Raw genomic sequence first — 27,317 nt, 5'->3', positions numbered from 1 at the left:
TGCACTAAAGTTTTTAATTCTACTTTATATAATACTATCATATATGTACATAGTTGTTGGTGGCAATTTTTAAGCTTTTATGGTGTAGGATAGGATGTTTTACCACTTAGCAATCCCCTTCAAATGAAGAGATCTCAAAAGAGCAACACTACTTACAAACTTAGGCGGCCTTTAGAAAATGCAACTATCCAGAGAGGTCAGCAGGTCCATTCGGCACAGCTGCAACAACTGTGCAGTCCAAGTCATTGTATGACTCAGAGGGAGTTTGGGGGATAGGGAACTATCAGCCATCTTTCATTGAATTCGCACTTTCAAATATGTTAAAGCAACATTGAAACAGTTATGTTGGGATTTTAACAGCAGTTTTCCAATTTCTGATGATTTGAGAAAATTCAAGTAGAGCTTGACTGTCGTGTTCATTATCTCACTGGCAACTGTGGATGGAGATTTCCTTGGTCTGAGAGGCCAAGTTTCATGTTTATGCCCAGCTTATAAGCCTTCTGCCTTCCCATCCTGGGTCACAGGAATGCCGATCCCAGGCAGAGCCGTTCCTGAGGGCAGATTAAAGAGTGAGTCCCTGGCAGAGTTTCCAACTCAGTGCTCTGACTCCTTGGAAGTGTTCTTCCTTTTGAAGTTTGGTTGCTCCCAGTTGTTTTGATGAGATAACAAGAAGTCAAGATTCCTCAGGGACTCATGAAGGGATTCAGCGCTGTCTAAGATCAAATCTGGAATACTTATCATTTGTAAGCTAAAGGCAAATTAGATATTTTTAAAGAAAACAAAGCAAGCTTGAAAGAGCTGTGTGATACATTATACATGATTAATAAAATAAATATGCATTTGCTTTCTGAACATAATTTACAACATGATAGTTTAATTTATATGGACACATACTCAGGAGGGGGGAAGAGGATAATTTCTTCAATTGTCTGATACAAAGTTGGCCATTATACTTTCCATAGAACCTTTTGATAAGTTTTAAATCCCTGGTTGCTGGGTATCTGCCATCAATGTAATAAGCTAATCAAGCCAAATTAATAAATTTAGGTGTTTTTTTTTTTTTTTGGTTTTTTTTTGTTTTGTTTTTTTGGTTTTTTTTTTGGTTTTTTGAGACAGGGTTTCTCTGTGTAGCTTTGCACCTTTCCTGGAACTCACTTGGTAGCCTAGGCTGGCCTCAAACTCACAGAGATCCGCCTGCCTCTGCCTCCTGAGTGCTGGGATTAAAGGTGTGCACCACCACCACCTGGCAAATTGAGATTTAATAAACAGACCAAAGCAATCTTGGGTGACCCTTGGAAAGGCAGTGAAGACTTACATGACAAAAATGGCTACAAATACGGTAACCTGTAGGAGTGGTCTTGAGCAGCCCCAGGGAGGAGCTGGCTTGGAGGGGGCGGGGCAGGGTCTGGGGAGAGAGGAGAGGTGGGGCTGCCACCTGATCATCCCAGACTCTCTGGGTGTATGATATGGAGGGCAGGGCTGAGGGGGAGCCTCCACCAGAACACGTTTATTGACAAAACTTTTAGATATTAAGGGGAATTAAAATGACAGATTTGTAGAACTGTATAATCAACCTTATAGTTGTTACACGATAAACTTAAAGTTGTGACATCATTTATACAAACTCTACTGCCTTTGCCTCTTAACTATAGCTGTTTTTGACTTCCCATGACCACTCCTTGATATTTAACCAGCTACTGAGTTATGACTGCAGTTTGCACCTAGATATTAAGAAGCTTGTATTTGACAAGCTGTTTCGGAGATTTTTTTTCCTCCATTCCTCTCTCTGTTCACTAAGCCTGTTGTGCTAGTAACTGCTCTACTGTTCTCATAAAACACCAGGCCCAAGGAAACTAATAGAAGGAGTTTATTATGGGCTTATGGTTTCAGAAGATCAGAATTTACAATGTCAGAGCAGAGTTAGCAGAAGATAGGCAGCTGGAGCAGCAGCTGAGAACTCACATCTCAAACCACGAACAGGAAGCAAAAAGGAATATTGTAAATGACAGTCTTTTAAAGATCTCAAAGCCACCACCTCCAGAGATACACCTATTTCAACAAGGCCACACCTTCTATTCTTTCTCAAACAGTTCTACCAACAGAGGACCAAGTTTTCCATTTGGGAAGTATTAGGAGGTATGGCCTTGTTGGAGGGGATATGTCACAGGTGGCCAGCTCTGAGGTTTCCAAAGGCGTTTGTCACTCCCAGTGTGCTCCCTGCCTCCTGCTTGCTGTTTGAGATGTGCTCATAGATGTTCCTGCCACCATGCAGAAGTCTCTGCTCCACCCTTCCCCTAACCCTTTGGAACTGTAGCCTCTACTAAACACTTTGTCTTATAAGTTGTCTCTGTCACGATGCTTTATCACTGCAACAGAAAGTTAACCAATGCATCTGCGAAGCACCATTGTTCTAAGGTACAGAGTTCTGCTCTTGGAGCACACTACAAAGCCACGATCAAACAGGGCAGTTAGAGTAACTATTTCAGCAATAACAACTAAAATAAAATGTCTCAGAAAAGAGAAAAAGATAGTTCTTACAGAATCTATAATTTCATATTTGAGCCTTAAATTATAGCCTTAAGCTTAAGCTTCTTGATAAAATGGGAAAAATGAAACCATGATCCATAGCATCATTTTTCTTGTGTGAAGAAAAGGATGCATGAGATTGTTTCCTTGAGCAATATGTTCCCTTGTGTACTCAAAGCCTGAACCACAGTGAAGAGCATAATGGAGACAAAGGTGTTTTCTCAGCAACTACACAGAGATTCTTAAAATAATGTCTGCTTCTTCCCATGCATCGTCCGTCACACATAATCAGCATTGCGTATACCCCAGGTGTTGAGTATTAAACACATCACAGACAGTGTCAGGCTGGAACTTCCAGCTACTCCCTGCAAAACACCCATTTCTCTCCCTACAAACCCCACTCTCAGAAAATCTCCAACAGAGAAAAGGCTCCAAACAGTCCAGTTCTGCATTCTTGGCAGCGGCCCAAGACCCCGCCTAAAAGCATATCACACTTGGGCACAAACCCAGCTTGTGGCAGACAGTCATCACCCCTACAGGGTATATAAGTTCTCCCCTTAAGTCTGGCCATGTGATTTTCGCCTGTTCCTTCCCCCGCCTCCATCTCTGGGGGCTGGAGGACTCACCCAGGAGTTGCTTTGCTCAGAATAAACCTGGTCTTTTACTTTTTAATTCGGCTTGATCTGACTTACTGCATTTGCTGAGAAACTTATTATCGGGCTACAGAAAACCTATTAGACAGGAATAATGAAGAGCAATTGAGAAATGGAATCTGCTAGATCAGGTAACTGTGAAACATCAATTCCCATCTGTCCAGTTTATTTCCTGCCATTTAATCTTAGCTCATTGATGGTGTCTGCATATTTTGAAAAGAATAAGTCATAGATATTAAAAATTCTGAGTGGTCTCAAGAACGGACAAAGCTTGTTGAAACCAATTATATGGCAGGATATACATTAGGGGGAAGCACAGTTGAACAACTGCTTTCTCAAATTCGTCAAAGTGGAGAGAGGATGATGTGCCAAATGTAGTATGGGAAGATAACGGGAAGTAGCCTGAGGCAGTGTGGGAGGCTTCCCTTTGATGGTCCACTAAAACTCCACCCCAGTTACTCTGGCAAACCAGTGAATCTGCTTGCGGCCCCTTTGTGTCTTCTCAACATGAAAGGGCGAAGGAAGGAAGGAAATCCTCGCAGCAGTATGGAAATATGCCATCCCATTCAGAATCCATCACAAACTCTAAGAAGATGTTCAATAGGAAAACTGCAATCAAAAGAGGTAAGAAAATGGCTCAGATAGTAAGTAACAAAAAAGAAACTCGAGCCCCAGTCTACCTATTATCAAAGTCCTGGACCAAATTAATGTTCATTTTAACTTACTAATATAATGGGGGTATCTCTGTGTAAAATTTGAAGTGTAAATTTCCTGATGGACAAAGCAAGCACCTGTAGGTTGAGAATATTAAGCTCTGAGTGCCCCGCTTTTCAGTTTCTGGGCCACAATGCTGCCTCCTTGGGGCTGAGGCTGTAGGAGTCAGCAGAGTGCCTGCCCAGCACCACTGAGCTTTCGATCTACACACCTTATCTTTGCAGGGTCTCTCTCTCACCGAACCTGGAGCTAACCAGTTGGCAAGCCTTTGTGGCCAGTGATCTGCTGGGACTCATCTAGTTCTGCTAGCTCCTTTTTCCTGGTGCTGGCCTTACATGAATTCACACCACACAGGTTGTTATGTGAGTGCTGGGGATCCAAACTCAGGGCCTCACCCTTGTGCAGCTAAGGTTTTTATCCACAGAGTCATTAGCACTTTTAAGATTGTTAGAAAAAAAATATTACCTGGGTTTGGAACAACACAGGAATTTTCTATCAGAGATTTGGTGACAATAAACAAGCTCAAAAAACATTAACTACATGCCAGACTGTAACAGCATAATATATAATGACATGATTCTAAGCTGTATTTAAAATAAAAGGTTTTGGTCCACTCTGTAGCCAACTTAATTTCCCATGTTTTTGCTCTGATCCAGGAACCTTCACAAATAAATCTGCATAGAGGCAGTGCTATTCCTGCCTACTTAAATTGCTTATTTTGTTGACTTTCTTCTACTCTTGGTGTCTATTTACTTGACTTCTCAGGTTTCCTAGAAGGGAGCCCTTTGTTTCCAAACTGCCTGCTAACAAATAAAGCACCAGGAGAGCTTGACAGCACCCAAATTAAAGATCTGCTACAGATCCCTCTTTTCCAAGGAACAAGATGGCAAACCAATTTTTAAGCAACTCAGTAATCAGTGCTTTGTAAAGTTCAGTGTAATCCACCTTCACAGCACATTCAGTAAACATGCTGTCACCTTCCTTCTTACAGAGGGGTTCCCAATATGGACTAAGTATCTCTTAAAAAGTATGCAAACAGGAGGAATTAACATTTTTATACTACCGTGAAAGCTATTTTTAAAAAGAATGATTAATATTCATAATCAAGTAATAACCAGCTTATTAACCGTTCATAATGTTTGGTTTATCATTTTCTGTAAGGTGTGATGGGGAGTGAGTGGGATTGACACAGGAGGTGAGTGCGTTTCTTCTTCCATTAATTAAAATATGTTGGGCTTTTCCTCAAATATCTGCTCAAATGTAATACCCCAAGGCCATGGTGGCAGGTGCTCGTATCTCAGCACTTGGAAGATGAACAGGATGATCCTGAGTTCCAGGCCAGCCTGGCTTTCTCAAGAGTTCCAATTCAATCTGACTACGCTACAGTTGAAGCCTATCAAATCAGACAAAGAATAAATACATTATAATGTACTATGGAAGTTGCTAAAATTGTATAGTTTCAACACTACACAGGGAACAGAACTAAGATAATAAAGCACACTTTCCATCAAGCCACACAATAGGCTTCTGATACATGTGAAATCAAAATATTGTGATGAATTAAATTTGTACAATGCTAGCCTTGAATTTTGTCTTTGTTGAAAATTTCAAGGCAGCTGTAGATGGGAGCCCTTGGCATACTCAGCTTCATCTCTGGGCTGGAGGACAATTGCTGCTCTCCATCCTTTGTACGCAAAGCTTTCTAAAGGGCTCGAGAATGTTTTTTATATTTAGACCTTGGCTTTTATCATAGCAGCTTGTTCTCTGAGTCACAGTGTATGACTCAAGACAGTTCATACTCATCAATGAAATATCCTTGACATTTTGAGTACCAAGAAAAGAACCATCAGCAAGAAGGCCACTAAGCTCCAATGCCAGAAAATCTGGTGATGTAAATTTCCAAACGTTTCTTTGTGTGCATTCAGATATGAAAACAAAACTGTGGTGGAGATGGTACATGACTGACATTCTTTCTATTGTGGATTTAAATGATCTATGTCTTCTACAGCCACTCACTGCCATAGAAAACAAAAGAGCTCTGAGATGGAGGCACTTTGGGTATTAAGATCAAGGCTACTGCATTAGTAAAATTACATTATAAATTTCAGACAAAACTCTAAAGTAAAGAAACTTCTGGAAAGCCTCAGAATCAACATCTCTGATAATAAAAGAAAAGAAACATTGATATTTTCTGTCAGGATATTTCATTTCCTTTTTGGCTAAAGAAATAGGTTTATGTCATCTCAAATACACAATTTGGTTATTTTCACTCACCACAAAGATTATGAAAATAATTTAGCAGTAAAGCCATCATCATACATTTTGATTTATTACAACTTAGATTCTGTAATCTATTCTCTCCAGGGAGTAACTAATGTTCTTTATTTCAAGAGCATTATTCCTTCTGATCAAGGACCAAATCCCTTCAGAACATAAACACCTCAGAATTTCACACTCAAGTGAGGAAACATGAGATTTATTAGACTTTACTGGTTGTGAACTATCAGGAAATGGAATTCCAATCTCATAAAAGTAGTAAAGTTGCTGAATTCTTGCAGGACATTTCAAGAGCCCAAAGGAACTGTATTGAATATCTATGTTTACCTGTACATGTATTCTCAAAGAGCATGAATAGTTTGGAGGGCTGGTACCTCAGTGAGTAAAGCATTTTTCAGTGCAAGTATGAGGATGTGAGGTAGGTTCTCCATCATTCACATAAAATTTGGGCACAGCAGTAAAGGTCTACAACCCCAAAGTTAGTTGGGGAAAGGACAAAGAGATAGGCGGGTCCTTGGAGCTCTCTGGTCGGCAAGCCAGCCAACCACTGAGCTCAAGGTTCAGGGAAGAGACCCTGTCTCTAAAAGTAAGGAGGAATGAGATTGAGAAAGACATGAGATCAACCTCTGACCCCAACATGTTTTCACATGCTTGTGCATGCACACTCCACACGCATGTACACACAGGCAAACACACATATGCATAGGGCATACACACAGAAAACATTTATTAAAATGGATTCTGATCATTTACTGACTTTGTCAGTTGTCTCGTGTGTTCTGGTCTTAGACAACTTTGAAAATGTCCCAAAAATTTTCAGTAAAAAAAAAAAAAGCAAAGCTTTTTAAAAATCAAAACCAAAATGCGCAACCTGTCTCAGTCCTATAAGAACTGGAAGAGGATTGCAGGCATGCCCAACCTGTGGCCCACATGTTGCACATATCTTAGGGTAGCTGTGAATGTGGTCTGATACAAATTGTACTTTTTTATTCAATGTCATGTCACATATTATAAAACTGGACACTCTTGGTAGACCTTTTAATCAATTTCGTTATCAGTATAATTAATGAGAAAATCCAATGAAATTGATAACATGAAGAATAAAATTAACATAATAATAAGGTCAACAATAAAGGTACTATCATAAAAGTACTGTTAAAGCATATAAAATTATATAGATTTCCAGAAAAACAAAGCCATGCCTGTGTTAAAGATTAAAAGATTGAGTGACTGATGAGAATTTGGGGACCACAGAGAGTTGGTGTATGGCAGACTCAGGGCTAAATTATCATGAACTGTTGTGAAATAATATTTTTGTACACTGTAAAGATGTCACTCTGATGGGCTTAATAGAAGCTGAAACCAATAGCTAGGCAAGATTTATAGCCAAAGAGGATGCTGGGAAAAATGGCAGAGGAAGCATGGCATGTAGTAGATGGTGTAACAAGCCAGGAGCCACATGGAATCACATAAATTAATAAAAATGTTTTAATTTAAGTTAAAAGAGCTAGTTAGAAACAAGCTTAAACTATCAACCAAGCTTTCATAATTAAGAATGAGTCCCCATGTCATTACTGGGGAGCTAACTGTCCCGACAGATCACCTACATTGAACTATGTGCAGTACTCCTGATAGTTATCCACTGTTCACTCTATGTCTGACCTAACATCCTTTGAACATTCAGATAAAACCTTTTAGAATTTACTAACTTAGCAGATCACTGGCTTCCACCAACCACAAAGCTAAGAGTTTATCAGAAAGCATCTGAAATCCACAACAGAATTTTCTCTGCTTTGCTGTAACTTGCTTACCTGTTTTCTACCAACATGTTTGCAGAGAGTGTCTTCACTAATGGCTCCTTGGTTCTGCAACTAATAAATCTTATTATATGTTTCCAAGCAGAACATGCTATTCTTGACAACTTAATCCATGTTCCCAGGCCATGGTTAGTGATAAATGACTTAAGAACCAACTCTCTCTTAATTCTTTCTAGGTAAAACCTGTAGAAACCATCAACAAAATATAGATTCCAAATGAACCCCTGTGGTGATTTGGTTACAGAAAACAAGGACAATCATAACAACATGGAAATAACATAGTAACCTAACGAGATCTGTGAACTATAAAGAATGGGACAAATGCAGTTATACTGGTTTATCCAAAACAAGTAAGCTTTCACCACAATTTCTGTATTCCACTCATTAAGTAATACTAAGAACCTAGGATGTTTTTATGTGTATTCTATGAGACATAAATGACAAAAGCATTAAACAGAGAAACATTATCCAGTTGTAAAAACTTAGGGAGATATCAAGTTCCTTTCTGTAGTTAATTATATCACTTAATCTTGCTTATTTTTAATTTTATTTTGTTGCTTGTTTTAGAGTTTATCTTTACCACAGGCTGGTTCTAGACTCACTGTATGTCAGAGGGAGACCCTGAATTTCTAATGCCCCTGTGAGCTCTGGAATTGAAGGACTGTTCCAAAAGGCCCAAGTTTGCTTCAACTTTAGCTTGGGTTCTGTTTTGTCTGAGAGTATCTCCTTTATATAACCATGACTGTCCACACAATATAGACCAGGTTGGCCTTGAACTTGCAAGCACTTCATTCACCTCGGAGTTCCAGTGCCTCTCACCAACCCAAATGACTCTTTAACTTGATCCATATTAACTGAGGGTGGTGGGAAGGAAGTATCAGTTGATATTTAAAAACTAACAGATGATCAAGACTCTAGGGGAAAGAAGTAATAGGAGTTGGAGATCCTCTATAATATCGACAGGCAAGTGCGGCATTCCATTGGAAGCAGCAGTGTGCAGGCTGTAAATGAGCCTAGAGCACAGAAGAGTTCCAGTGGATTATATCTGAAGTCAGCTAAGCTATTTGGGGAGAAAGCATAGGCTCTCAAGAAGAGAGAACAAGGACTGTACCCTAAATCCAGACAAGTGCTGTGATGAGAGATGTTACAGGAAGATTGACAGGAACTGCATGACGAGACAACAGTAACACCGAGAAAGCGAGGTTCCTGACACCGAGAACAAAGTGTCCAAAGGAAGAGCAATTTCAAGTTTCTGCAAAGACCAAGTATGAAATGAAACAGAAAATGCTGGTGTGGTTTTGGGAAGTGAGCTACAAAGGAGACACAACATGAAGTTTGGTCAAATAGGTTCTCCTATATGTGGAGGAAAGAGGAGGCAGGAGAGGCCTCACACCTCACTGAATTCTGCAGCAGGGAGACAGGGAAAGGCAGAAAGCAAAACAACGGGATGCAACAGGTTTTTGTTCTGTGGTTGGTTTGTGCGTTTGTTTGTTTCTAATATTAAAAGATTCTCAGTTTTTACATTAAAAGCAACGGAAAAGAAATAAAATGGCAAGTTGGGTGTGGTGTTGCATGGCTTTAATCTGAGCACACTGGAGACAGGAGCAGGTGGATCTCTGTGAGTGCAAGGCCAGACTGCTCTACACAGGGAGTCCAGGACAGCTAGGGCTGTGTAAAGAGATCCTGTCTCAAAAAACAAAAGAAACTAAAAACAAAATAAATGGAATAAATTGTAAGTAAGTCAATAAATACATTGACCTTACTTCAGAAACAGGAATACATCCGTTCATCATGCTGTATCAGACGGTTGAAGAATTAACTTTAAATGCTCCACTTTGCTGTGGACAGTCATTCACTCACCTAGAGTTCTGAAACATTATCATATGCCATCAACTCCAGTGTTAAAGTCTAGTTGCATACTTTAAAAAAACTGTAGATGAATACTCTGTTAGACTATTACAAAGTTGTTTCTCAACTTCTTAATTTAAGCATGACATCTCTAATATATCTGTCTGCTTAGAACTATCTTAGGGTTGAATTTCTGGTTGCTCTGTCTACTCAGTGTCATTTGGATTATTTATAGTAGCTCTTCAGCATTCTGGACAGTCTGCTTCCACTAACAATTTACTAAGTCCCTAGTCATCAGCAACCACTCTCTTGGGCAGCACTTGATGTCCCAGAGTCCTACTCGAACCACATCCCAGAGTCTACACCAAGGGTCTGAACCCCACGCTTGGCACCTTTACTTAAAAGCTCCAAGTTTCCCAGTAGCATAAACCCTTCAGGAAGGAAAAAAGGTTTCAGGCCATGTGTTTAACTCCTGGAACAGCCTCTGTTCCCACAGCAGTATTAGCAAAGCCATTAACATATCTCTAATTCACCAAATTGAATCCATTCCAGCATCTAATGTTATTTATTCTCAATACAAAATTATCTCTGGGAATAGAGTTATTTTTCCAGAACTTGGTCCTTAAAGAGTTCCAGTAAATGAAAGCGTGTGCTCCCTGACTTTTTCAATTATGAAGGAGATGAAGCTCCTATATTACAATTATCACCTTCAAAGTCTCCCAAAGTGCTAGGTATATGGACATAACTTAATTTATGACAAAATTTGGAAGCTGTAGATAAATACAGCAAGAAGGCCCTCAATGGGACAGCCTAAATATGATAATATAGGCTAAGGGCTGACAAACTATCAGTAATCTTTTTGATGCATTCACTTATTGAAATTCACATTACTGTTTCTTAAGGAAAAGAAGTATATCCCCAAGAGTTCAAAGGGCATGGAAAAGATAGGGATGAAGTGAGAAATAAAGGCTCCTTGCAAAATCAAGTCTTCTCTCATGGAGAGAAGGTTTAAATTAATAACAATGGAGTCATTTTTTTCAGGTTCTTTGTGACACAGATTTAAGTATGAACTTTCAAGCCCTATTCATTGGAACTAGTTAGGGTTGGGTATAGTGTCCTTCAATCCAAGACTGCATAGTGTTCACACTGTCTCCAGGTTAAAGAAATTTCAACAGGCCAAGTTTAAATATCAGGAGTGGAAGCTGGCATGTACTGGATAGGAGGGTGAGTCCCCAGCAAGGGACCATGCCAACCTGCTTGAGATCATCACAGACTAACTTGGAATTAGCAGAAATATTCTCTATGTGAGACAAATGGTGGTCATAGAAGCAGAGGGGCAATGAGCACACAGCTCAAGGATGCAGTTGTATTGATGAGCACAGCAGGGCTGAGATCTTAAAGAAATAGATATTTCAAGATAATGTTACTTTTCCAAGACTGCAGAGCACATTAGTGTCAGATCAAAAATTTTAAGTAGATTTGCATATCGCAAAGCCCAGTGATCATAACTATGCCCCAGCTGGGAGTAAATATATTTCAGCATATAAAGTGCAGTTCAAACAAATTTTTCATTATCTCTTCAGTAATATTGACAGTAATGTTTACAAGTAAAAACAGATGTCCTAATAGTACAGCTATTATTTTTTAATAAAAATAAATGCAGGCTATTATCTGTCATGATTTCACTAGACTATCTTCGTATTGCATTAGCCAACCTTCTTATCCCAGGAAGTCTGCACTATAGTGGTGAAAAAACACATGGAGAAAGAATATGGATTGAAACATGCAGGCATTATCAAAACATATAAAACAGCAAATCTAATATTGGTCAATAAAAGACATAAGGGAATTGCAGAGATGAGCAAAGGTCTGAGAGTGAATACAGCAATATCCTTTCAGGAGAACATCAACGGTTTTACTCAGAGATGCTCATTTCATGTGAATGGCAGTAGCTGTTAGACTGATACGACAATAGCAAATTTGGAAAATATTATGTAGGCCAGAACACAAAGCACGAAGTACACCCTAAATATGATCACTGCTGACCTTTTGTTCATGAGTTTGTATATGTGTGCATGTATGTTTGCAACTGTGAAGGTGTGTGTGTGTGTGTGTGTGTGTGTGTGTGTGTGTGTGTGTGTGTGTGTGTGTGTGTGTGCTGGTACCCATGTGGGCATGCCTGTGGTGCCCAAAGCTACAACTCAGTCTTATTTGATTACTCTCTCTCTCTCTCCTTATTCACTGAGGCAAGGGGTCTCAGCTGAACTCCGATATTGCTGGTATAGTTAGTCTAGCTCACCTCTTGACTTAGGGAGCCTTTGCTTCAGCCTGCTGAAGGTAGTAATATCAAACACCTGCCACAGCTGCCTGGCCTTTCCTGAGTGTGCAAATCTGCACGTAGGTCTTCATGTTTGCATGGCAAATGGTGTATGCACTGACTCATATCTGCAATCCCTTGCTGAAAACTTTTAAACAAGCAAGTGAAATAAATAGGTTTCTGAAGTAATTCTTCTGACTATGAATTGTAAGGAATTTGCAGTCATTTACATACATGTTCCTCGTCTTTTTCTCTTTAGTCCAAACTTAATATAGTAAATCCTCAATTTAAATAAGTAGTCTACATAAATGAAGAAAATGCAGTTTACACTGCAGAACTTAAAGAGACATCTGTCTTAGTGATGCTTCTTCGACAGCTGTAATTTGGCACTGGCTGGCTGAAGTAATTGACTCCTTAAATGTCAATAAGGATGATTTGGGGCACACCCTGAGGCTGGAATTTTTAAAATCTGGCAGCAATTTTAGAAATTTCAGTAACTGACTACCTTTCCTTAATCTCCATCTGTGAACATGGAGTCAGCAGAATGATTGTGAGGAACATGTAGACCAGGTCTCATTCCTCAGTGAGGAGCATGCAGACCAGGTCTCATTCCTCAGTGAGGAACAGTCTTCTAACTTCTCCTCCCTTGTTGAATAGACAGCAAGGGCTGGAAAGTATCTCATACAGCCGCTGTAATATCTAAATTTTTATTATCTCAGGATATGCTGTGGTAGTGTCTTACAGAGGGCCATATGCTACTCAACATGCAATGTTCCAACAGGCTTTAATTTTAATAACAAGATGTGAGGTCAGAGTGGACACCCGGAAATCTTATTGAGAGTATAAGCAATAGTTTTTTGCCAGATAATAAAAAGTTAAATATGCTGCTTTCCCTTTTCAATATAAGAATCAAGATATGAGTTATTACCCAAATTAAGCAACAATTTAAAAATTTGCAGTTGTCATAAACTACTCTGGTGTGTTGTACTTTCATCATGAGCATATATGCTTAAAGCACAAAAAGTTAGTCCAATTCTTTTTCACCAAATAGCTTCCTTTCCCAGTGTTTGGGCACATTAATTTTGCACCGTGGCTCTTTTAAATCTATTTTTATGATGAGGAAAAATTCTTTAGGAGCATCAAAATAACAGTAATTTAAAAAGGTTTTGTATGTAGCAGTAATGCCACAAAAATTAAATATGCAAGTGAACCAATCAGAGAGAGAAACTAAGAAAAACAATTGAATCACAGGCTGAAATTATTTTGATGATCCATCAAATTCATTTATTCACTTAGGAAGACAGCAAGCCATTTTCCAATTTTTATTGACAAAACAGAGTCCTTTCTTATCCAGCATGTACACCAAATTGTCTGTCCCACAGAAGACTGTTTGTCTCTATGCATTAAAATTAAAATAAGCACAGTATGTTTTCTCATTCACAAGTCATTTATGCTATGATTAACAAAATGATGCAATTCCAGGAAATGAATAGGGATAGATGAAATAATACAGAATGCCTGGGCCTATGAATTTTACTGACACAAACACAAAATTTTGAATGTTGTAATATTAAAAGAACATTTCAATATAAGATGAGGCAAAATGCTTTTGACAATTACAGAATTAAAGTTATTTTGAAGTACTAAATTCGCCTGATTGACTCAATAACATTCAATTTCACCAGAAAAATGTTCCTCTTCCCATTTATTTTCCCCGTGTAGCAGAAGTTAAAGGGGTTTTGCAAATGTTTTATTTACTGGACAATTTGTAGACATCTCCACTCAGCCTACACAGTAACAAGCTGGCACTAATAAGCCATACATAAAGATCCTAGTTATTAAAATACAAATTAGGCACCCCTTATGTTTATACATGTGTAAGTACAATTAATATTGCAGCTTAGTTGGAAACAAAATTGCTTTAGTTAACCAGCCGTTACAGTGCAATCAAATGAGGTTTTAGATGCAATTGGAAAAGATCTGTTTGGTGGAAATAATAGAAACTATATCATGCGGAACAATTAGTTTACCAAGCTTTATTCCCTGTCCACCCACCTGCCCTTAATCAAATCATTTGTTCATCTTAAGTGACATGGCATGCCTTCTTTCACACCCATAGTTCCTGGAGACCTGCACAACAGCTGGTAGACGTGGCTTATTTACAAACATTGGTTTGAACCTGTAAACGCACGGCCATATAAATTTCCATCTATTTGGAGTGTAAACCCTTTGCTCCCTCCCATGTTATTAGCAGCACATGCCAAGCAGCAGCGCTGTCTGGCCAGTTGCTCCCTTGATGGTATACTCAGGGGGGAGTGAAGCGGAGCCCAGGGAGAGTGTGAATTACACGAGCCCTTCTTGCTGCCAGCATTCAGTGCCTCGCCTTTTGTTCTTGCTGTTTATGGGATTTTTCTATTTCACACAGTGGGGAATGCTAATCAGCTTTTGCCTAAGCAATATTAATGAGACTTGCCAACTTATACTTGAGGGAAGAAGCAGAATATTATATTTCTTTTTGAAATGTTAATGCAGCTTTTAGGAAGCTCTTCTCGCCTTCTAAATTACCTTAGTGTTAAATTATTAAAGAGCTATTGCACTGGTAGAAATAGTTAAATACCTTAAATGATAAAAGGATTATAAAGTATAAAGGGAGGGCCTTTGGAATGTAGAAGTTAACTTCAAATGAAACATTTTCAAATGTTTGCTTAAAATACTGTCAAAATGTGTACCTGTTTGGGGTGCTTTATCAAAACAGAGGTCTAATGTTGGTTATGTTTGATTCTGAATCATCAATTTGAATCTTATTCTGGATCTAGAGGATTAAGTTAGCTTGATATATCTATGAATTCAAGCACTGTCTACTTTGTCAGAAAAAGATGGGGAACAGTCTCCTACTTTACTACATTTTGATGATTTGAATATAAAATTTAGCAAATCTAGATCAGGTTCTAGTCTCCAGGCATAAAAATTGTCACAGTTTCAATGTTCTACCACACCACGACCTTCAAAGAGGAGAGCGGCTGTGGACACTTGATCACATAGAAGACATAGAGGACACCAACCCTCAAGCATGTTAATACTGACAGAGAGGGTGTTTTGTGAACAGCAGGCATGAAGAGTGTACGGGAAAAAAATCAATGGACAGGGCTCTCTGCCTTGCTTTCCCTTTACGAATCTCTTTTAAGGATAATACAGTATGTTAAACAGGTCCTGAGTGCACTGTAGCTTAATGGGAACTTAAGAATAGAGTTTGTTCAAGAATACTCCTGCATAGTGAATGCTATTTGATAGGAACATTTAATACTAAGGTACATGACTCATTTTCTATCCATATAAGCTTCAGTAATGGCTTTTGGATCATTGTAAACACATTTGTTATTCTGAATGATATTTTTGAACAGTGATCCTTCATTGGCCTAGGCATTAATGGTACATAATAGGAGTAACAATTCCATGCACAAAGAGTTGACATGTCACAAATAGGAGTATGGTATAAAATTGTCAGTGCCTTATCATTTAGCTGGTGTCTTGTTGGAAATGAGTAAAATAAGCAAAATGCTAGCGTGCCTTCCAATTGATGACGTTGTAGATGCAGTAAATGTGCAAAAGCTAACCCACTGAATGTTGTCTTGTAGTTCATGGTCACCTATCACTTTTCTAAAGAAGAAAAAAGGCATTACTAAAACAATGTTTAGTATAGATGAGTTAATTATTCAACTATTTACAAAGTATCTGGGGGAAAAATCTACTGTCCAGAAAGACATAGCTACTATTTAAATACAATAAAAATGGTAAAGAAGGAATTCGTTTAAGCCTATGTCAATTTGTTATTTTTTTTAACAATAACCTAAATTACCAAATGATTTATTGAAACAATGATATTTTTTCAAAGAGAAAATGTGTAATTTCTGTATTACAGAGGGAGACTGTGAGATGCTGATATCCTTGGAGTTGTTAATTACTGAAGATTTAAACTCAATCAACAGCAACTGCACTATAATAATACTACACCAATCGGACCTAGTTTACGTTCATGACACGTCACAGGCCACCTTTAAATGGGGGCGGGGGGCAGGAAGAAAACTTGCCATCCACATAAATCACCAAAGATGTTTGTTTGGGTCACTTATCTCTAAGCTATATTCAAGAAACACAATTTTACTATTATTTCCCTCATCTCAACGGTACTAATTGCATTCTAACCCCCTCGTTCCAAAAGCTCATGTTTGTCAGTGTTAACGGTGCTTATGATGTCTGACAATTTCATCTCATGTATTACAGGTGACAAGCTGACCTTTATTAACATAACCATGACAAACAACTGGGGAAATCCAATAGCTAGTAAGATGCAACGATTCAGTCAGTGTGATCAATTTACTGTGAAAATCAAATGAGATGACAGTCAAATAGAGTCACTTCTTAACAGATTGTCTGATACCAATTAGTGGATAAAGAAGAAGGATCAGAAGTGTAAGGCAAGGAAGTTTATAAAAAACCCAACATGCTATCTAGACTAGTTTCCTTTCCATATTCCATATATATATATATATATATATATATATATATATATATATATATATATATGCAAAATAACAATAACAAAGCATTCCATGCTAAATCCTAGACCTACTTATATACAAGTTCTTGAATTTTAAATCAAATACATTTTAGAACAAGATCTCAGAAAGTATCATTAACTGGGCACTCACACTTTAGTCCTTTTTGAAATAGCATCAGTGGGTTGGGGGAAGATTCTATGCTAAAAAGGAGTTGTCTGGAGTTTATCAGTGATCATAGACTGAAAACACCTCCACTATAAATACAGGCATCAACTATGTCACAGAAGACCTCCAGCTGACAAGTTGAGGTTGGCTATCAGAGTAGATGGGTAAGGAGTAGATGGGTATCTACAGATCTACTTTTCATTGGCTATCAGAGTAGATGGGTAATTACAAGGAGGCTTTCTGCAATGGTGTAATAATTAACGCAGCATCCCTTAGAACACAAAACAAGCTTATCAAATAAAAGGGAAAACGTGAAATCTAAAGCCAGCTGGCAGTTCCAAAAGCAGTTCAGAGTGCAGTGGGAAGGCAAACTCCAACAAAGCAAACCCAAACCCCTTGATACTCACGTGTCCCCTTCAGTCACTTCACCCAGCACGACAGTGACAAAATACATGTATTTTCTTACAAAACCAGTCAAATGCAACGTGGTTTTCAAAATAACTATGAATATTATTCACAGAGTATGATTCAAGGCTGCTTTAATATATTTTCAAATGTCCTTAAGAATGTGAGATAATATATTTTGTCTTTCTTTTCTTGTACATAAATATGACCAGGAATATTCTAACTAATTTAATTGGTCCTGGTCACTCTAAAAATAGACTTTGGCAGTTTGGGATCAAATTCCTATGACACTGTAAAATTCCAGCCATCACTGAATATATTGCAATGTGATCAAAACTATGCAAACAAAAATAGTGGTCAACTTAAATGAAGTGATTATAAAAAAGGTCCTTACTGCGAAATCCTCCCTCCACTGGTGGGCTGCTTGGACCTTCTCAGCTTCCATAGCCAGGCGCTGAAAAAGAAACAATAAATCTTAGACACATGTTGCCATGACCAGAGGAACACGGAATTATAATGTAACACACTAGCCGTGAGCTTTGATATTATAATGAAATACGGGGCATGAAAAGCAATAGATAGTGCTTATTTATGATTCATAAATTCTAAATTAGTTAGCAATCTGACCTACTAAAGTTGATGGCACCACAATGAATTATCTACTGTTCTTGAATACCATGGAGTTGACCTACCTCTCCTGTTTTCATCAGGGACAGGGGCTTTTCTTCAAGGACTTAAACTTTAATTCTTTTGTAAAATATTTTAATGAAATGAAGACAATATATTGACTGGAGTATAATTCTTTCTTAATATAACCAAATATTTCAGTCAGTAGAAAGAGAATGACGTTGAAATATTAACGATTATATGGTAACCAAATTGGCACATTTATAATAGCATGTTTAGAATTTCCTATATGCTGAGTGTATTCTTATCTGTTTCAAAGATTATTTGAAATACTGTAAACTCAGAATGCACACATATGGAAATGGTTTCATTTCACTTGCCTGTAGTATGATGAAGTAAGGGGGAAGTGTGAGGATGCTTTATTTCCCTTGGGTACTTTTAAGTTGAAATATAGGGGCAGAAATAGCACAAACTTAATAGCAAATACAATAAATAAAAATGTATTAAATTCCCTTCTTAAGAAGCAAATAACAGATTAGACTTTAGGAGATTATAAGATACCTAGTGGTTTTGTAATTTATGTTACAGTCTCTAAGAAATATTCTCTGGTGTTTGCTCTTTCTATGAGTCAAGTCTACATGAACTAATGCACGCATTCCATGGCCACTCTTGACTCTAACACGTTAGTTTCTGTCCTTTAAGTTTAATACTATAAACTGCTCATTTTTCTAAGCTATTACAGAGGTATTACCAATGACTATGTAATATATAATAAATATAAGAGAGACTCAGCTCCTTGATCCTTTGATTTCCTCATGAGCATCTGGAATGTGGATGCCTGCATACACACACACACACACACACACACACACACACACACACACACACACACACAATTTTATAAAGTATAGTACATTTGTTGTGAGAGTCTGAAAATCTTTAGAAACCTGAAGACAGCAAGTTAAATGAGCTAAAAAAAAAGACATATTTTAAGGAGTTGAAGTACAAAAGTTGCTAAAATTTTATTTTCTCTGCTTGAAAGATAAAATTAGGAACCCATGAAAAATATACTACTCTTATATCTTTATTCATAAAGAAATAAATGAAACTTTAATCAAGTTTCATAAAAGTTCCAAAGACTGACTTTAAGAAAGTCTAGGTTATAACCAGCACACTCACTTGCTGCTCTTTCCAGTGACAGAAGACCCGAAGGTCATTACTTATAGAAATTGACATGCCTTCTAGACATCGCAGGCCTCTAATTAACTTCCATTCCAGTCAAGTGACATTTTAAAAGCCAATAATCTACCAGTGAATGCCATAGGGAAATTGCACTAAGACTAATAAAATCCCTATCTAATAAAGTGTGAATATTTTATTGTTAGCCAATCTCCATCTGTACAGTTGGATGTATGTGGATGTCCTGTAACAACAGCTCATTTCCAAAAAAAGAAAACATAATTCTGGAATGGGTAGCACAGGCTGTAGTGTACCTGCTTCGGTATTAACAGCCTCGAAAGTCACTGGGGAGGAACCCCTTCTTCATAATAAGCAGCTTGTGAAAACAGAAGTAAAACTCTAGGACTCTAATTCCTGGCCAGAAGAAAGGGAACAGAGTCTTGTTCCTATGTCTCTGGCCTTGAGTGGAGACATGACATTCTAAACTAGCTGGAAGGTCCAAAGCTTGTCCAACCTTTTAATATTGTGATGCCACACAGTAATCTACAATATTATGCAAGAACCAACGAATTCAGTTACAAAATAGAAAAATAAAGAATTGCAAAATAAAGTCTCCTGATATTTTAAGTAACTTTATGATTTTGCAGAAGGGTGGATGGAGCTGTTACCTTATCATTCCTATCCAGCCAAGGGCTCTCAAGTAAAGAGCAAGGACATACCATTATTCCTTCCCACTACAGCTGGATATATGGGTCTGTCCCATAACAACAGCTAATTTCCAATGGGCCGATAATCACTTGGACAGGAAATAGTATAGAAGAGAATTCTGAAAGACTGAGGAAGGAATATTGGTATGAGAGAGGCCAGGATGGACTATATAGGGAGATCTGGTCTCAAAAAAAATAAATAAATAAATAAATGCAGAAACAGTATAAAGGCTGCCTAAAATGTAGGCTGTCACAATGATCTCTCTGGTCTTTACCAGCCCTCACCCCTTGAGAGTGCTTTACTATAGTCTACGATATACACTATGCCCTGAGTATCATGTGAGGATTCTTTTGATGGTGATCACAAGGACTGGGATGAAGGGGAAGCAAACATGAAACCCATATTGAACACTAAAAAACATCTAGCCCATATGAGCTACTGAAGGAGGATACCTCACTGTCCTCTTTAGCTCTGCTTTTGCATTATAACCTCTCCTGAGTTGATGTTGAAGTCCCAGAAAAGCAGAACCAAAGGACTGATAAACATTTTTGTGACATGGGTTCTAACAATGTCCAAACAATGAGCATGCAGAAAAGACTTCATCCAAATGGGGGTAATTATTCAGAATGGGAAGTCCAGGCCACTTGCTAGAGCAGCAATAACATTTTCCTAAGAGTCAGTTTCAAACCAGGTCATTCCTCAGGATGGCCTTGCAGAGGCAGAAGTGAGGCAGGCAATGGAAAACTAGATGTCTGTTTCACCAGGACATATAGCTCCACAGGCTTCTTTGTCCCTTGCCCCAAGTCTTTCTTTACTTAAACCAAAAGTGCATGTCAGTACCAGGAAAATGAATATGGGATCACTGGACCCCTCTATCTACTTTCTTCCCGATGGGGTACACTGAATAAATAAATCTTCCTATCTCCTTTCACCATCAGTCATCATCAGCTCTTTAATTGGCATGCTGGAGATGGGCTGCTGAGTCTCCTCTGTTGGGGCTGCCTGAGTCTGTTGTTTGCCTCTAAAAATTCCAATTCCAATACCTGTGAAGAAATGTGAAGCTCAATTCTGTTTATGACAAAGCAGAGAGGGTCACTTAAATGGCTTTATTTTAAATGTATATGTGAAAATCACACACATATATATATATGGTGACATATGTATATAAAATTCACATACCCCTATGTCTTTTGGGTTGCACCTTTAAAATAATAATAATAATAATAACACTTTAAAGATGATTTTTATGGTTTTAACCCAGCAGCCTGGCCACCGAGCCTTTAGTCTCTGAAGTGAGCTCAAGCTTCTGTACAATGCCAGTTTTTAGTTTCAAAAGTCATCATTAGACATTCACGTGTATATGAAGACATCGTAGGATCAATACTAAAACAATGACAGAACTGTATGATTTCGGGTTAAATGAAAATCAAAATAGCAATGCACAATCTCAGAATAAGTTTAGGAGCTGTCTTTACAAAGTCATCCTCTCAAACGCAGCAGACAGATTATTACAATCAGCAAAGAAGCTTTTGATATGCCATGGTCTGCAGGGACAAGGACAAAATCAAACCAAACAGACAGGAAACAGCTTATCAGATGAGAGAAAGGCCAGCTCCCTTGGAGGCCTATTCAGCCTCAGCCTTCGCACTGTGTCCTATCTGCATCTTTTCCATTGGCATTGAACTCTGCCATGTGCCAGGAAAGTCAGATGAAAGGCAGAGGTGTATTGAAAAGGGTCAGTCCTATCATTTTAATCCTTGATATTCAAATACATCTTCTCTTACAAACATAGTGTTTTCTAAACAGAATACTTTCTAAGTATTCTGCTTCCTAGGCTAGAAGTTAATTTTAGGCTCACTTTTATATTCTTAACTTTTGAGAACAATCAGACAATCATATGGATTTTTAAAAGAGCTTTGAAAGCAAAATATGAGGCACCACAAGGCTCTTCAGTTAAGACTCCAAGGCCACTGACATTCAGATTTAAATAGGAAGTACTGATTTAGAGTCCATTCAAACAAATTCTAAAACCATGTCTTTGGACAATATAGATCAGGATTTTCCCTCTAATAAAGGGCAACAGATATAAACAGCAGACTAATTCAAGCAAAATATGCATTTTAGGTAATTGTGATTAATGTTCAAACAGTTAATACCCAATAAGGAATGGTAATTGCTGTACTGTACCCGTATTGACAATCTAATTATCATTCTAATGAGTTTTACTAATTTTCATTAAAAGGTTCTTAGAGGATCAGGACACACATTTGAATGACCTAACAATACCTTTTGAAAATAGCAAATTAAGGGGAATGAATGTTTCCACAATGTGAAGAAAAGTATACAGGCATTTCATTTGCTTCTGAGGAAGGTGGAGGGGTGTGGCTTCTGACTGCTGTGGAATTTAGTGATGATTTTAACTGTCCTCAGCATCTGAGATATGTACGTATTTTATGTATATTTCTATTTATGTGTATGTATATATGTGTGTGCGCACACATGTGCACACATGTGTATAGAAGTAAATAGAGTTTTGTTTCCAACCTCATCAACACAATTCCATAAAATTGATTATGCTAGAATTATAATCACTGAAGGCCAATTAAACATATAAATATGAATAAAATGAATGAAAAGTCCTCAGCGGTACCTAAATTCCCTATTTCTTCCTGCAGAAAAGCTCACATCTATAGAAAAATGTTGAAACGGAATTTTAGAAGCTATTTGAGGTAAAATGCACCGATTCCTTATTTGCGTCATGAAAAGACAATGGAAGCCTGACATCTGCCTGCACACAGATATGGCATTGCCCTACCCTGGCAGCCACCTTGGACTCCAAGAAGAACAAAACCTGTCAGGCCTTCCCCTGGAGCAGTGTTGGACTTGGGGTGTTGACTGATGTAAGAAGAATGGCGTTCCACTCAGACAAAAGGTTTTTATGACACTGTAGGGTCTGGAACAGTCCCACCTCTATGGGGTGAGAGCAAAGCTATACTTTTTAAGGTTTTTTTTTTAGCAAGGGGAGGTCTTACAGTGTTAGGAAGCAGGCTTAGTCAACATATGACCTGTGTTCCATCCGGGGGTGAGGGAGCGAAGCATATTAACTTAGGCTATATGACAGGGTAGGGATATGGGGTTTGGCTAATTTGTGAGCCATGCAAAGTTACCACAGTAGGCTCAGGCAGCAGGGTGGGGGTAGACAGAGTGGGCTGCTCATAGGCCTGCTCAGGGCCTGACTAGATGGAAGACCCGGCTTCGCTAAGAGCAGAAGTGATCATCTTGTAGAAGGGAGTCTGGCCTGACGGTGACAGGGATAAGGGCTTCATAGGAGCACCCTGCCGAACCAGAACTGAGATGACAATAACCAGACCACACTTGGTCAGGACTCCTTAACTGTGGGTAGCTCTTGCTCTCTTACTTGATTCTTCTCTCAATCCTGCAGACCATGTCAGTACCCTACAGACACTTTGTAGGAACAGTAAATAAAACTCCTCTCTCTGCTTTTCCCTATTACTGCTCTCTTTCCGATGTCAGGATGGATAGCTGAGCCTTGCTGGAGACTCAACCTTTGCTATGAGCAACGGGGTCGATATAGTGCGTCCAAATATACTCATTAAGAAGTAGCTTAATGCTGAGGGGATCATTGTGGTTTTGACTTCATTTTATTCTTTCTTCATTATGTAAACCTGTAGATAAACCAGAACCCACATAGACCTTTTACCCCTACATTCTATTGTTTTTAGTATAGGAAGGTACTGTGCAAACAAAAGAGAAACTTAAACATCACAAATGTAAATTCCTCAGAGGAAATTAAGGAAGGGTTTTGACAGGTAAGTGTGCTAAACACAGCAAGCTGTGGCAACTGGTATTTTATTTGGTTACATATCTTTGGCTGTGGGTCAGACTGAAAATATTCAAACATATAGATACCAATATTCTAAAATTACTCTCCAGAGTTCATTGTTCCTGTTTCTCTTTGGGCTCTAGTACTTTATGAGAGAGATAACATACTCCAAATCACCTGAAGTTCACCTTGATTACCTCCTCTGAGCTGGGCAATGACTGAACCACCATAATGCAGTGATCTGCATCTGTTGTTCCCATTGTTTGGAATCTATGTTTTGAAAAGATATCAGTCTTATCTGATAATTGATATTGCTAACTGTTTTCTCCCTGGTAGGCTGCACACTGTTGAATGCCAAAGAGGAATCACACAAATTTCCCATGGAAATGATTTCTCCCAGGAGGAACCCATCATCCTTCCAAGTGGTGGTTTAGAAGAACCAAAGGAAATCACTAAGGCCATATGTATAGATCTGCTTTGCTGCAGTTGCCTGGGTTGCCAATACCTCTTCAGAAAGCCAAGCTGCAGCCAGCTCTGACAAAGCTCAGCACCAAGACCTAAGCATCCATTACAGCTTCACCATCAGAGCGCAGAACAAATCTCATTTGTAAACTCAGAAGATGCAATCCATTAAGAAACCATCTTTCTTTGTGCACAGGCTCTGTGCAAGCTGAATGATCTCAAACTGCTACTTACCAAGGCGATTTGTTCAAAGACATCATCCTTGGCTCTATCCAGCTGTACTTACTCAATCCAAACCTTACAACTAGCACTAAGGCACATTTCTATGTTTTATATTCATTTGATTAAAATAAACTTTTTCAGGCATTCTACTTTTGTTTAATGGCAGAAAACATAAGAATATAATCCATATTTTCAATTTCCCATTTTGAAAAAAATCAGGGAAATTCAAAGACATAAAAAGCATGCTAATGTAATCCAAAGTAAATTTAGGAAAATATTGAGAAATTCTGAGTCTATCTGCTCAAGTGTTCAAGAGAAAGAACAGTTGATACAACTCATTAGATAGCTTTCTTTAAAATTTGTAAAAGATGGACTAAATAGAGATAAAAACATGTACAGTTTAGCTGTCTGTGTCAACTCAATATGTTTGTACATCTATAATTACTTAAAGGGAGTACAGAGACAATTATCAATATAATAAATTGTTAATATTAACTGGTTTAAGCCAAACCACAAATGCATCTGTACAGGTGAAATGTCAGGATGCATAAGAACTCATTTAATAATTTCCTATCTTAAAATGCCATGTTGTGTGAAATAAAGATTTCACAATAGCTACAGAATCTTTCTTTTCTGGTGTACAATTTCAGAAACCATAATATGTGAAAAACATAAGAATGAAACTTGCTGAAATCATGCTAGTCATCACTTATTTTTCTATTTGTGACCACGTGAAAAACAAAACTTTGGACGGGGCTTTTAGATACTGTTGTTTAGATGTCAGCCTGGATCTGTCATATTTTGTAAGTGCTTTTGAAATTAACCACAAAACTTCAAATCCAATCTCAGAGTTGTAATTAGCTCTGAGCAACTGGCAGACTCTTGGAAAACAGAAGCTAGGGTAAAGGAGGTTTCATCTGGTGAGAAAGGCAACAAGAAAGCAAAAGATACACAACTGACTATCGATGTCACCTTCCTTCAGCTCCACAGTACAAAGCAAAGAGATAAAACATTGATAAGCCAAATGCAGTTTTCACATCAGCTATCTGCCTGGCCACCTGCAAAGAAGCACTCAATGAGCTTTGTAAATCACCCTGGACCCCTAACCAGGGATGCCAGCCTCACTACCATCCAAAGATTTTGATGCACATGTGGCTCAAATCTGTCAATCAAGCTCACTGTGGTCCATCTTTTCTTCAGATCAAGACTTGAGAACACTCTTCTAGGGCTGCATGTTTTAGAGATCACAGACATTTACCAAAAGGTACTTTCAGAAACACTAAGCAGAAAACAATTTAACTAAAATCAACAGAAATCCCTGTCTTCCACGATGCCACATCTTTTCACTAATCACCATGAGTTCCTTCCATCCAAAAGTCAGTTGTCCCATGCCTGTGCACCTTCCATGTCTTATGCCACATATGGCAGAGAGCAAGCTCATAGTCACTCACTGTGTGTGAAAATGAAGAGATAATGACTGCAAGGGTTCATCAAGATTGATAACTAGGTTCACAGAAATACCATCATTCACTAGCATGACACTTTCAAATGCCAGACATTGCTATGACCTTATGGCCTCAAAACTTATCTTCCTATATGGCAAGCATATTTCCCGATAAATACTTCATCATTTAATTCTTTCAAATGCTATGTTAACTCAATACCACATGAATGTTTTAAAAAGTGTGGGGTTTCACGGGGATTCAGCAAAGATCGACATAAGGGCAGTTGCTCAGCAAGTCTAGTCCTTAGTCCTGCTGGTAACTGCTCTGGGCTCTACAGAGCTCAGCAATAATGTCAAATTATTTATTTAAGGAGATAGTGCAGCCAGAGAAAGCAAATAGCAATTCTCCAGCCAAGAACTAAACCTATAATGTCAATTCCAAAGGCCTTTCAATGTGTCTTACCAACAGATTGCATACAAAGAAATCCAGTTGCTGTAAGTGGATTGTTGGTGACATTTTTACCTATGTTGGACTAACTTGCACTGTAAGTAACTACAAAAGCAAGGAAAATACCTCTACAATGTAATAGGTGTATGACCAATGGCAGGTTAAATAAACACCTTCTACCTCAATTTTTTGTACTATAAAACAAGAATTAAAATAGTGAGCAAACTTCATTGTATTGTAAAGGCTAAATAGATGTTTATGAAGTCCTCAGATATTTTAAGAAAAGCCACACACATTTTGTAGAGAAAATAGCCATCTTAAATATTTACTGAAATAAAGCTATTAAATACATCATACATGGAGTCAGAAAGAAAAAGCGCCAGCCTAGAACCCACATGGCAGTACACAATTGTGTCTCACACCTGTCCCAGGGGATCCCACGACCTCATCTGGCCTTCGAAAGCGCGCACGCGCGCGCGCACACACACACACACACACACACAGCACAGCACACTGGCAGAAACACTCAAACTAGTTTTAATAATAATAATAGTTTTAATTTAAAAACATATGTTTACTACAACTATAAGATTTAGAGTTGTTTTAGCTAGTACTCTCTCAATCAGTTCCAAATTTAGTCACCATGTTGGGAGATATTTCTCCACATGTGATTTTTATCATGTGAATAGGCAGAGAGACTGTATTTTTAGAAGTATTTATGTAGCAAACTATGGTGGAAGAGAGAGTGACTTCTTCTATAGTAGAGGATGTGCTAGTGTGTTTTACAGAGAAATAAAGGTAATTATGTGGGGCAAGTTATATAGGTGTGCAGGCAGGCCCATCTGAAAAAGTAGGGTTTCCTTAAAGCAAAGCAGGGTGGCTCATGTCTATAACCTGAGCACTCAGAAAGCAGAGGCTAGTCTTCAATATGCAGCAAGGTCAACGCAAACCTGAGCTATTAAAACACTAAAGAAATACGTAAATACACAATGAAGTCGCGAATAAAAGATAGAGGCTTCCTAGGGTTTGCAGGAGCCAGCTGCCTGAAGGTTTCATGGGCCAGGAGTCAGGAGTAAGTAATACAGATGGAATCCACGCTGCC

General features: G+C 38.3%; 1 protein-coding gene across 7 annotated transcripts in view; it reads right to left on the bottom strand.

Moving 5' to 3' along the window:
* Positions 1-27,317, bottom strand: part of Cacna2d1 (calcium voltage-gated channel auxiliary subunit alpha2delta 1) — a 432,008-nt gene that overhangs the window by 193,682 nt on the left and 211,009 nt on the right. For all 7 annotated transcript variants that reach the window (XM_076566314.1, XM_076566315.1, XM_076566316.1 and 4 more), the window contains one exon: positions 17,676-17,735. In XM_076566314.1, coding sequence (XP_076422429.1) covers positions 17,676-17,735 — 60 coding nt within the window. The remainder of the gene's footprint in view (positions 1-17,675; positions 17,736-27,317) is intronic.

The sequence above is a fragment of the Peromyscus maniculatus genome, chromosome 3 (assembly GCF_049852395.1).
Source record: "Peromyscus maniculatus bairdii isolate BWxNUB_F1_BW_parent chromosome 3, HU_Pman_BW_mat_3.1, whole genome shotgun sequence".
Taxonomy (NCBI): domain Eukaryota; kingdom Metazoa; phylum Chordata; class Mammalia; order Rodentia; family Cricetidae; genus Peromyscus; species Peromyscus maniculatus.
The sequence above is the reverse complement of the archived record's forward strand: the minus strand, read 5'-3'. Positions and strand labels throughout refer to the sequence as shown.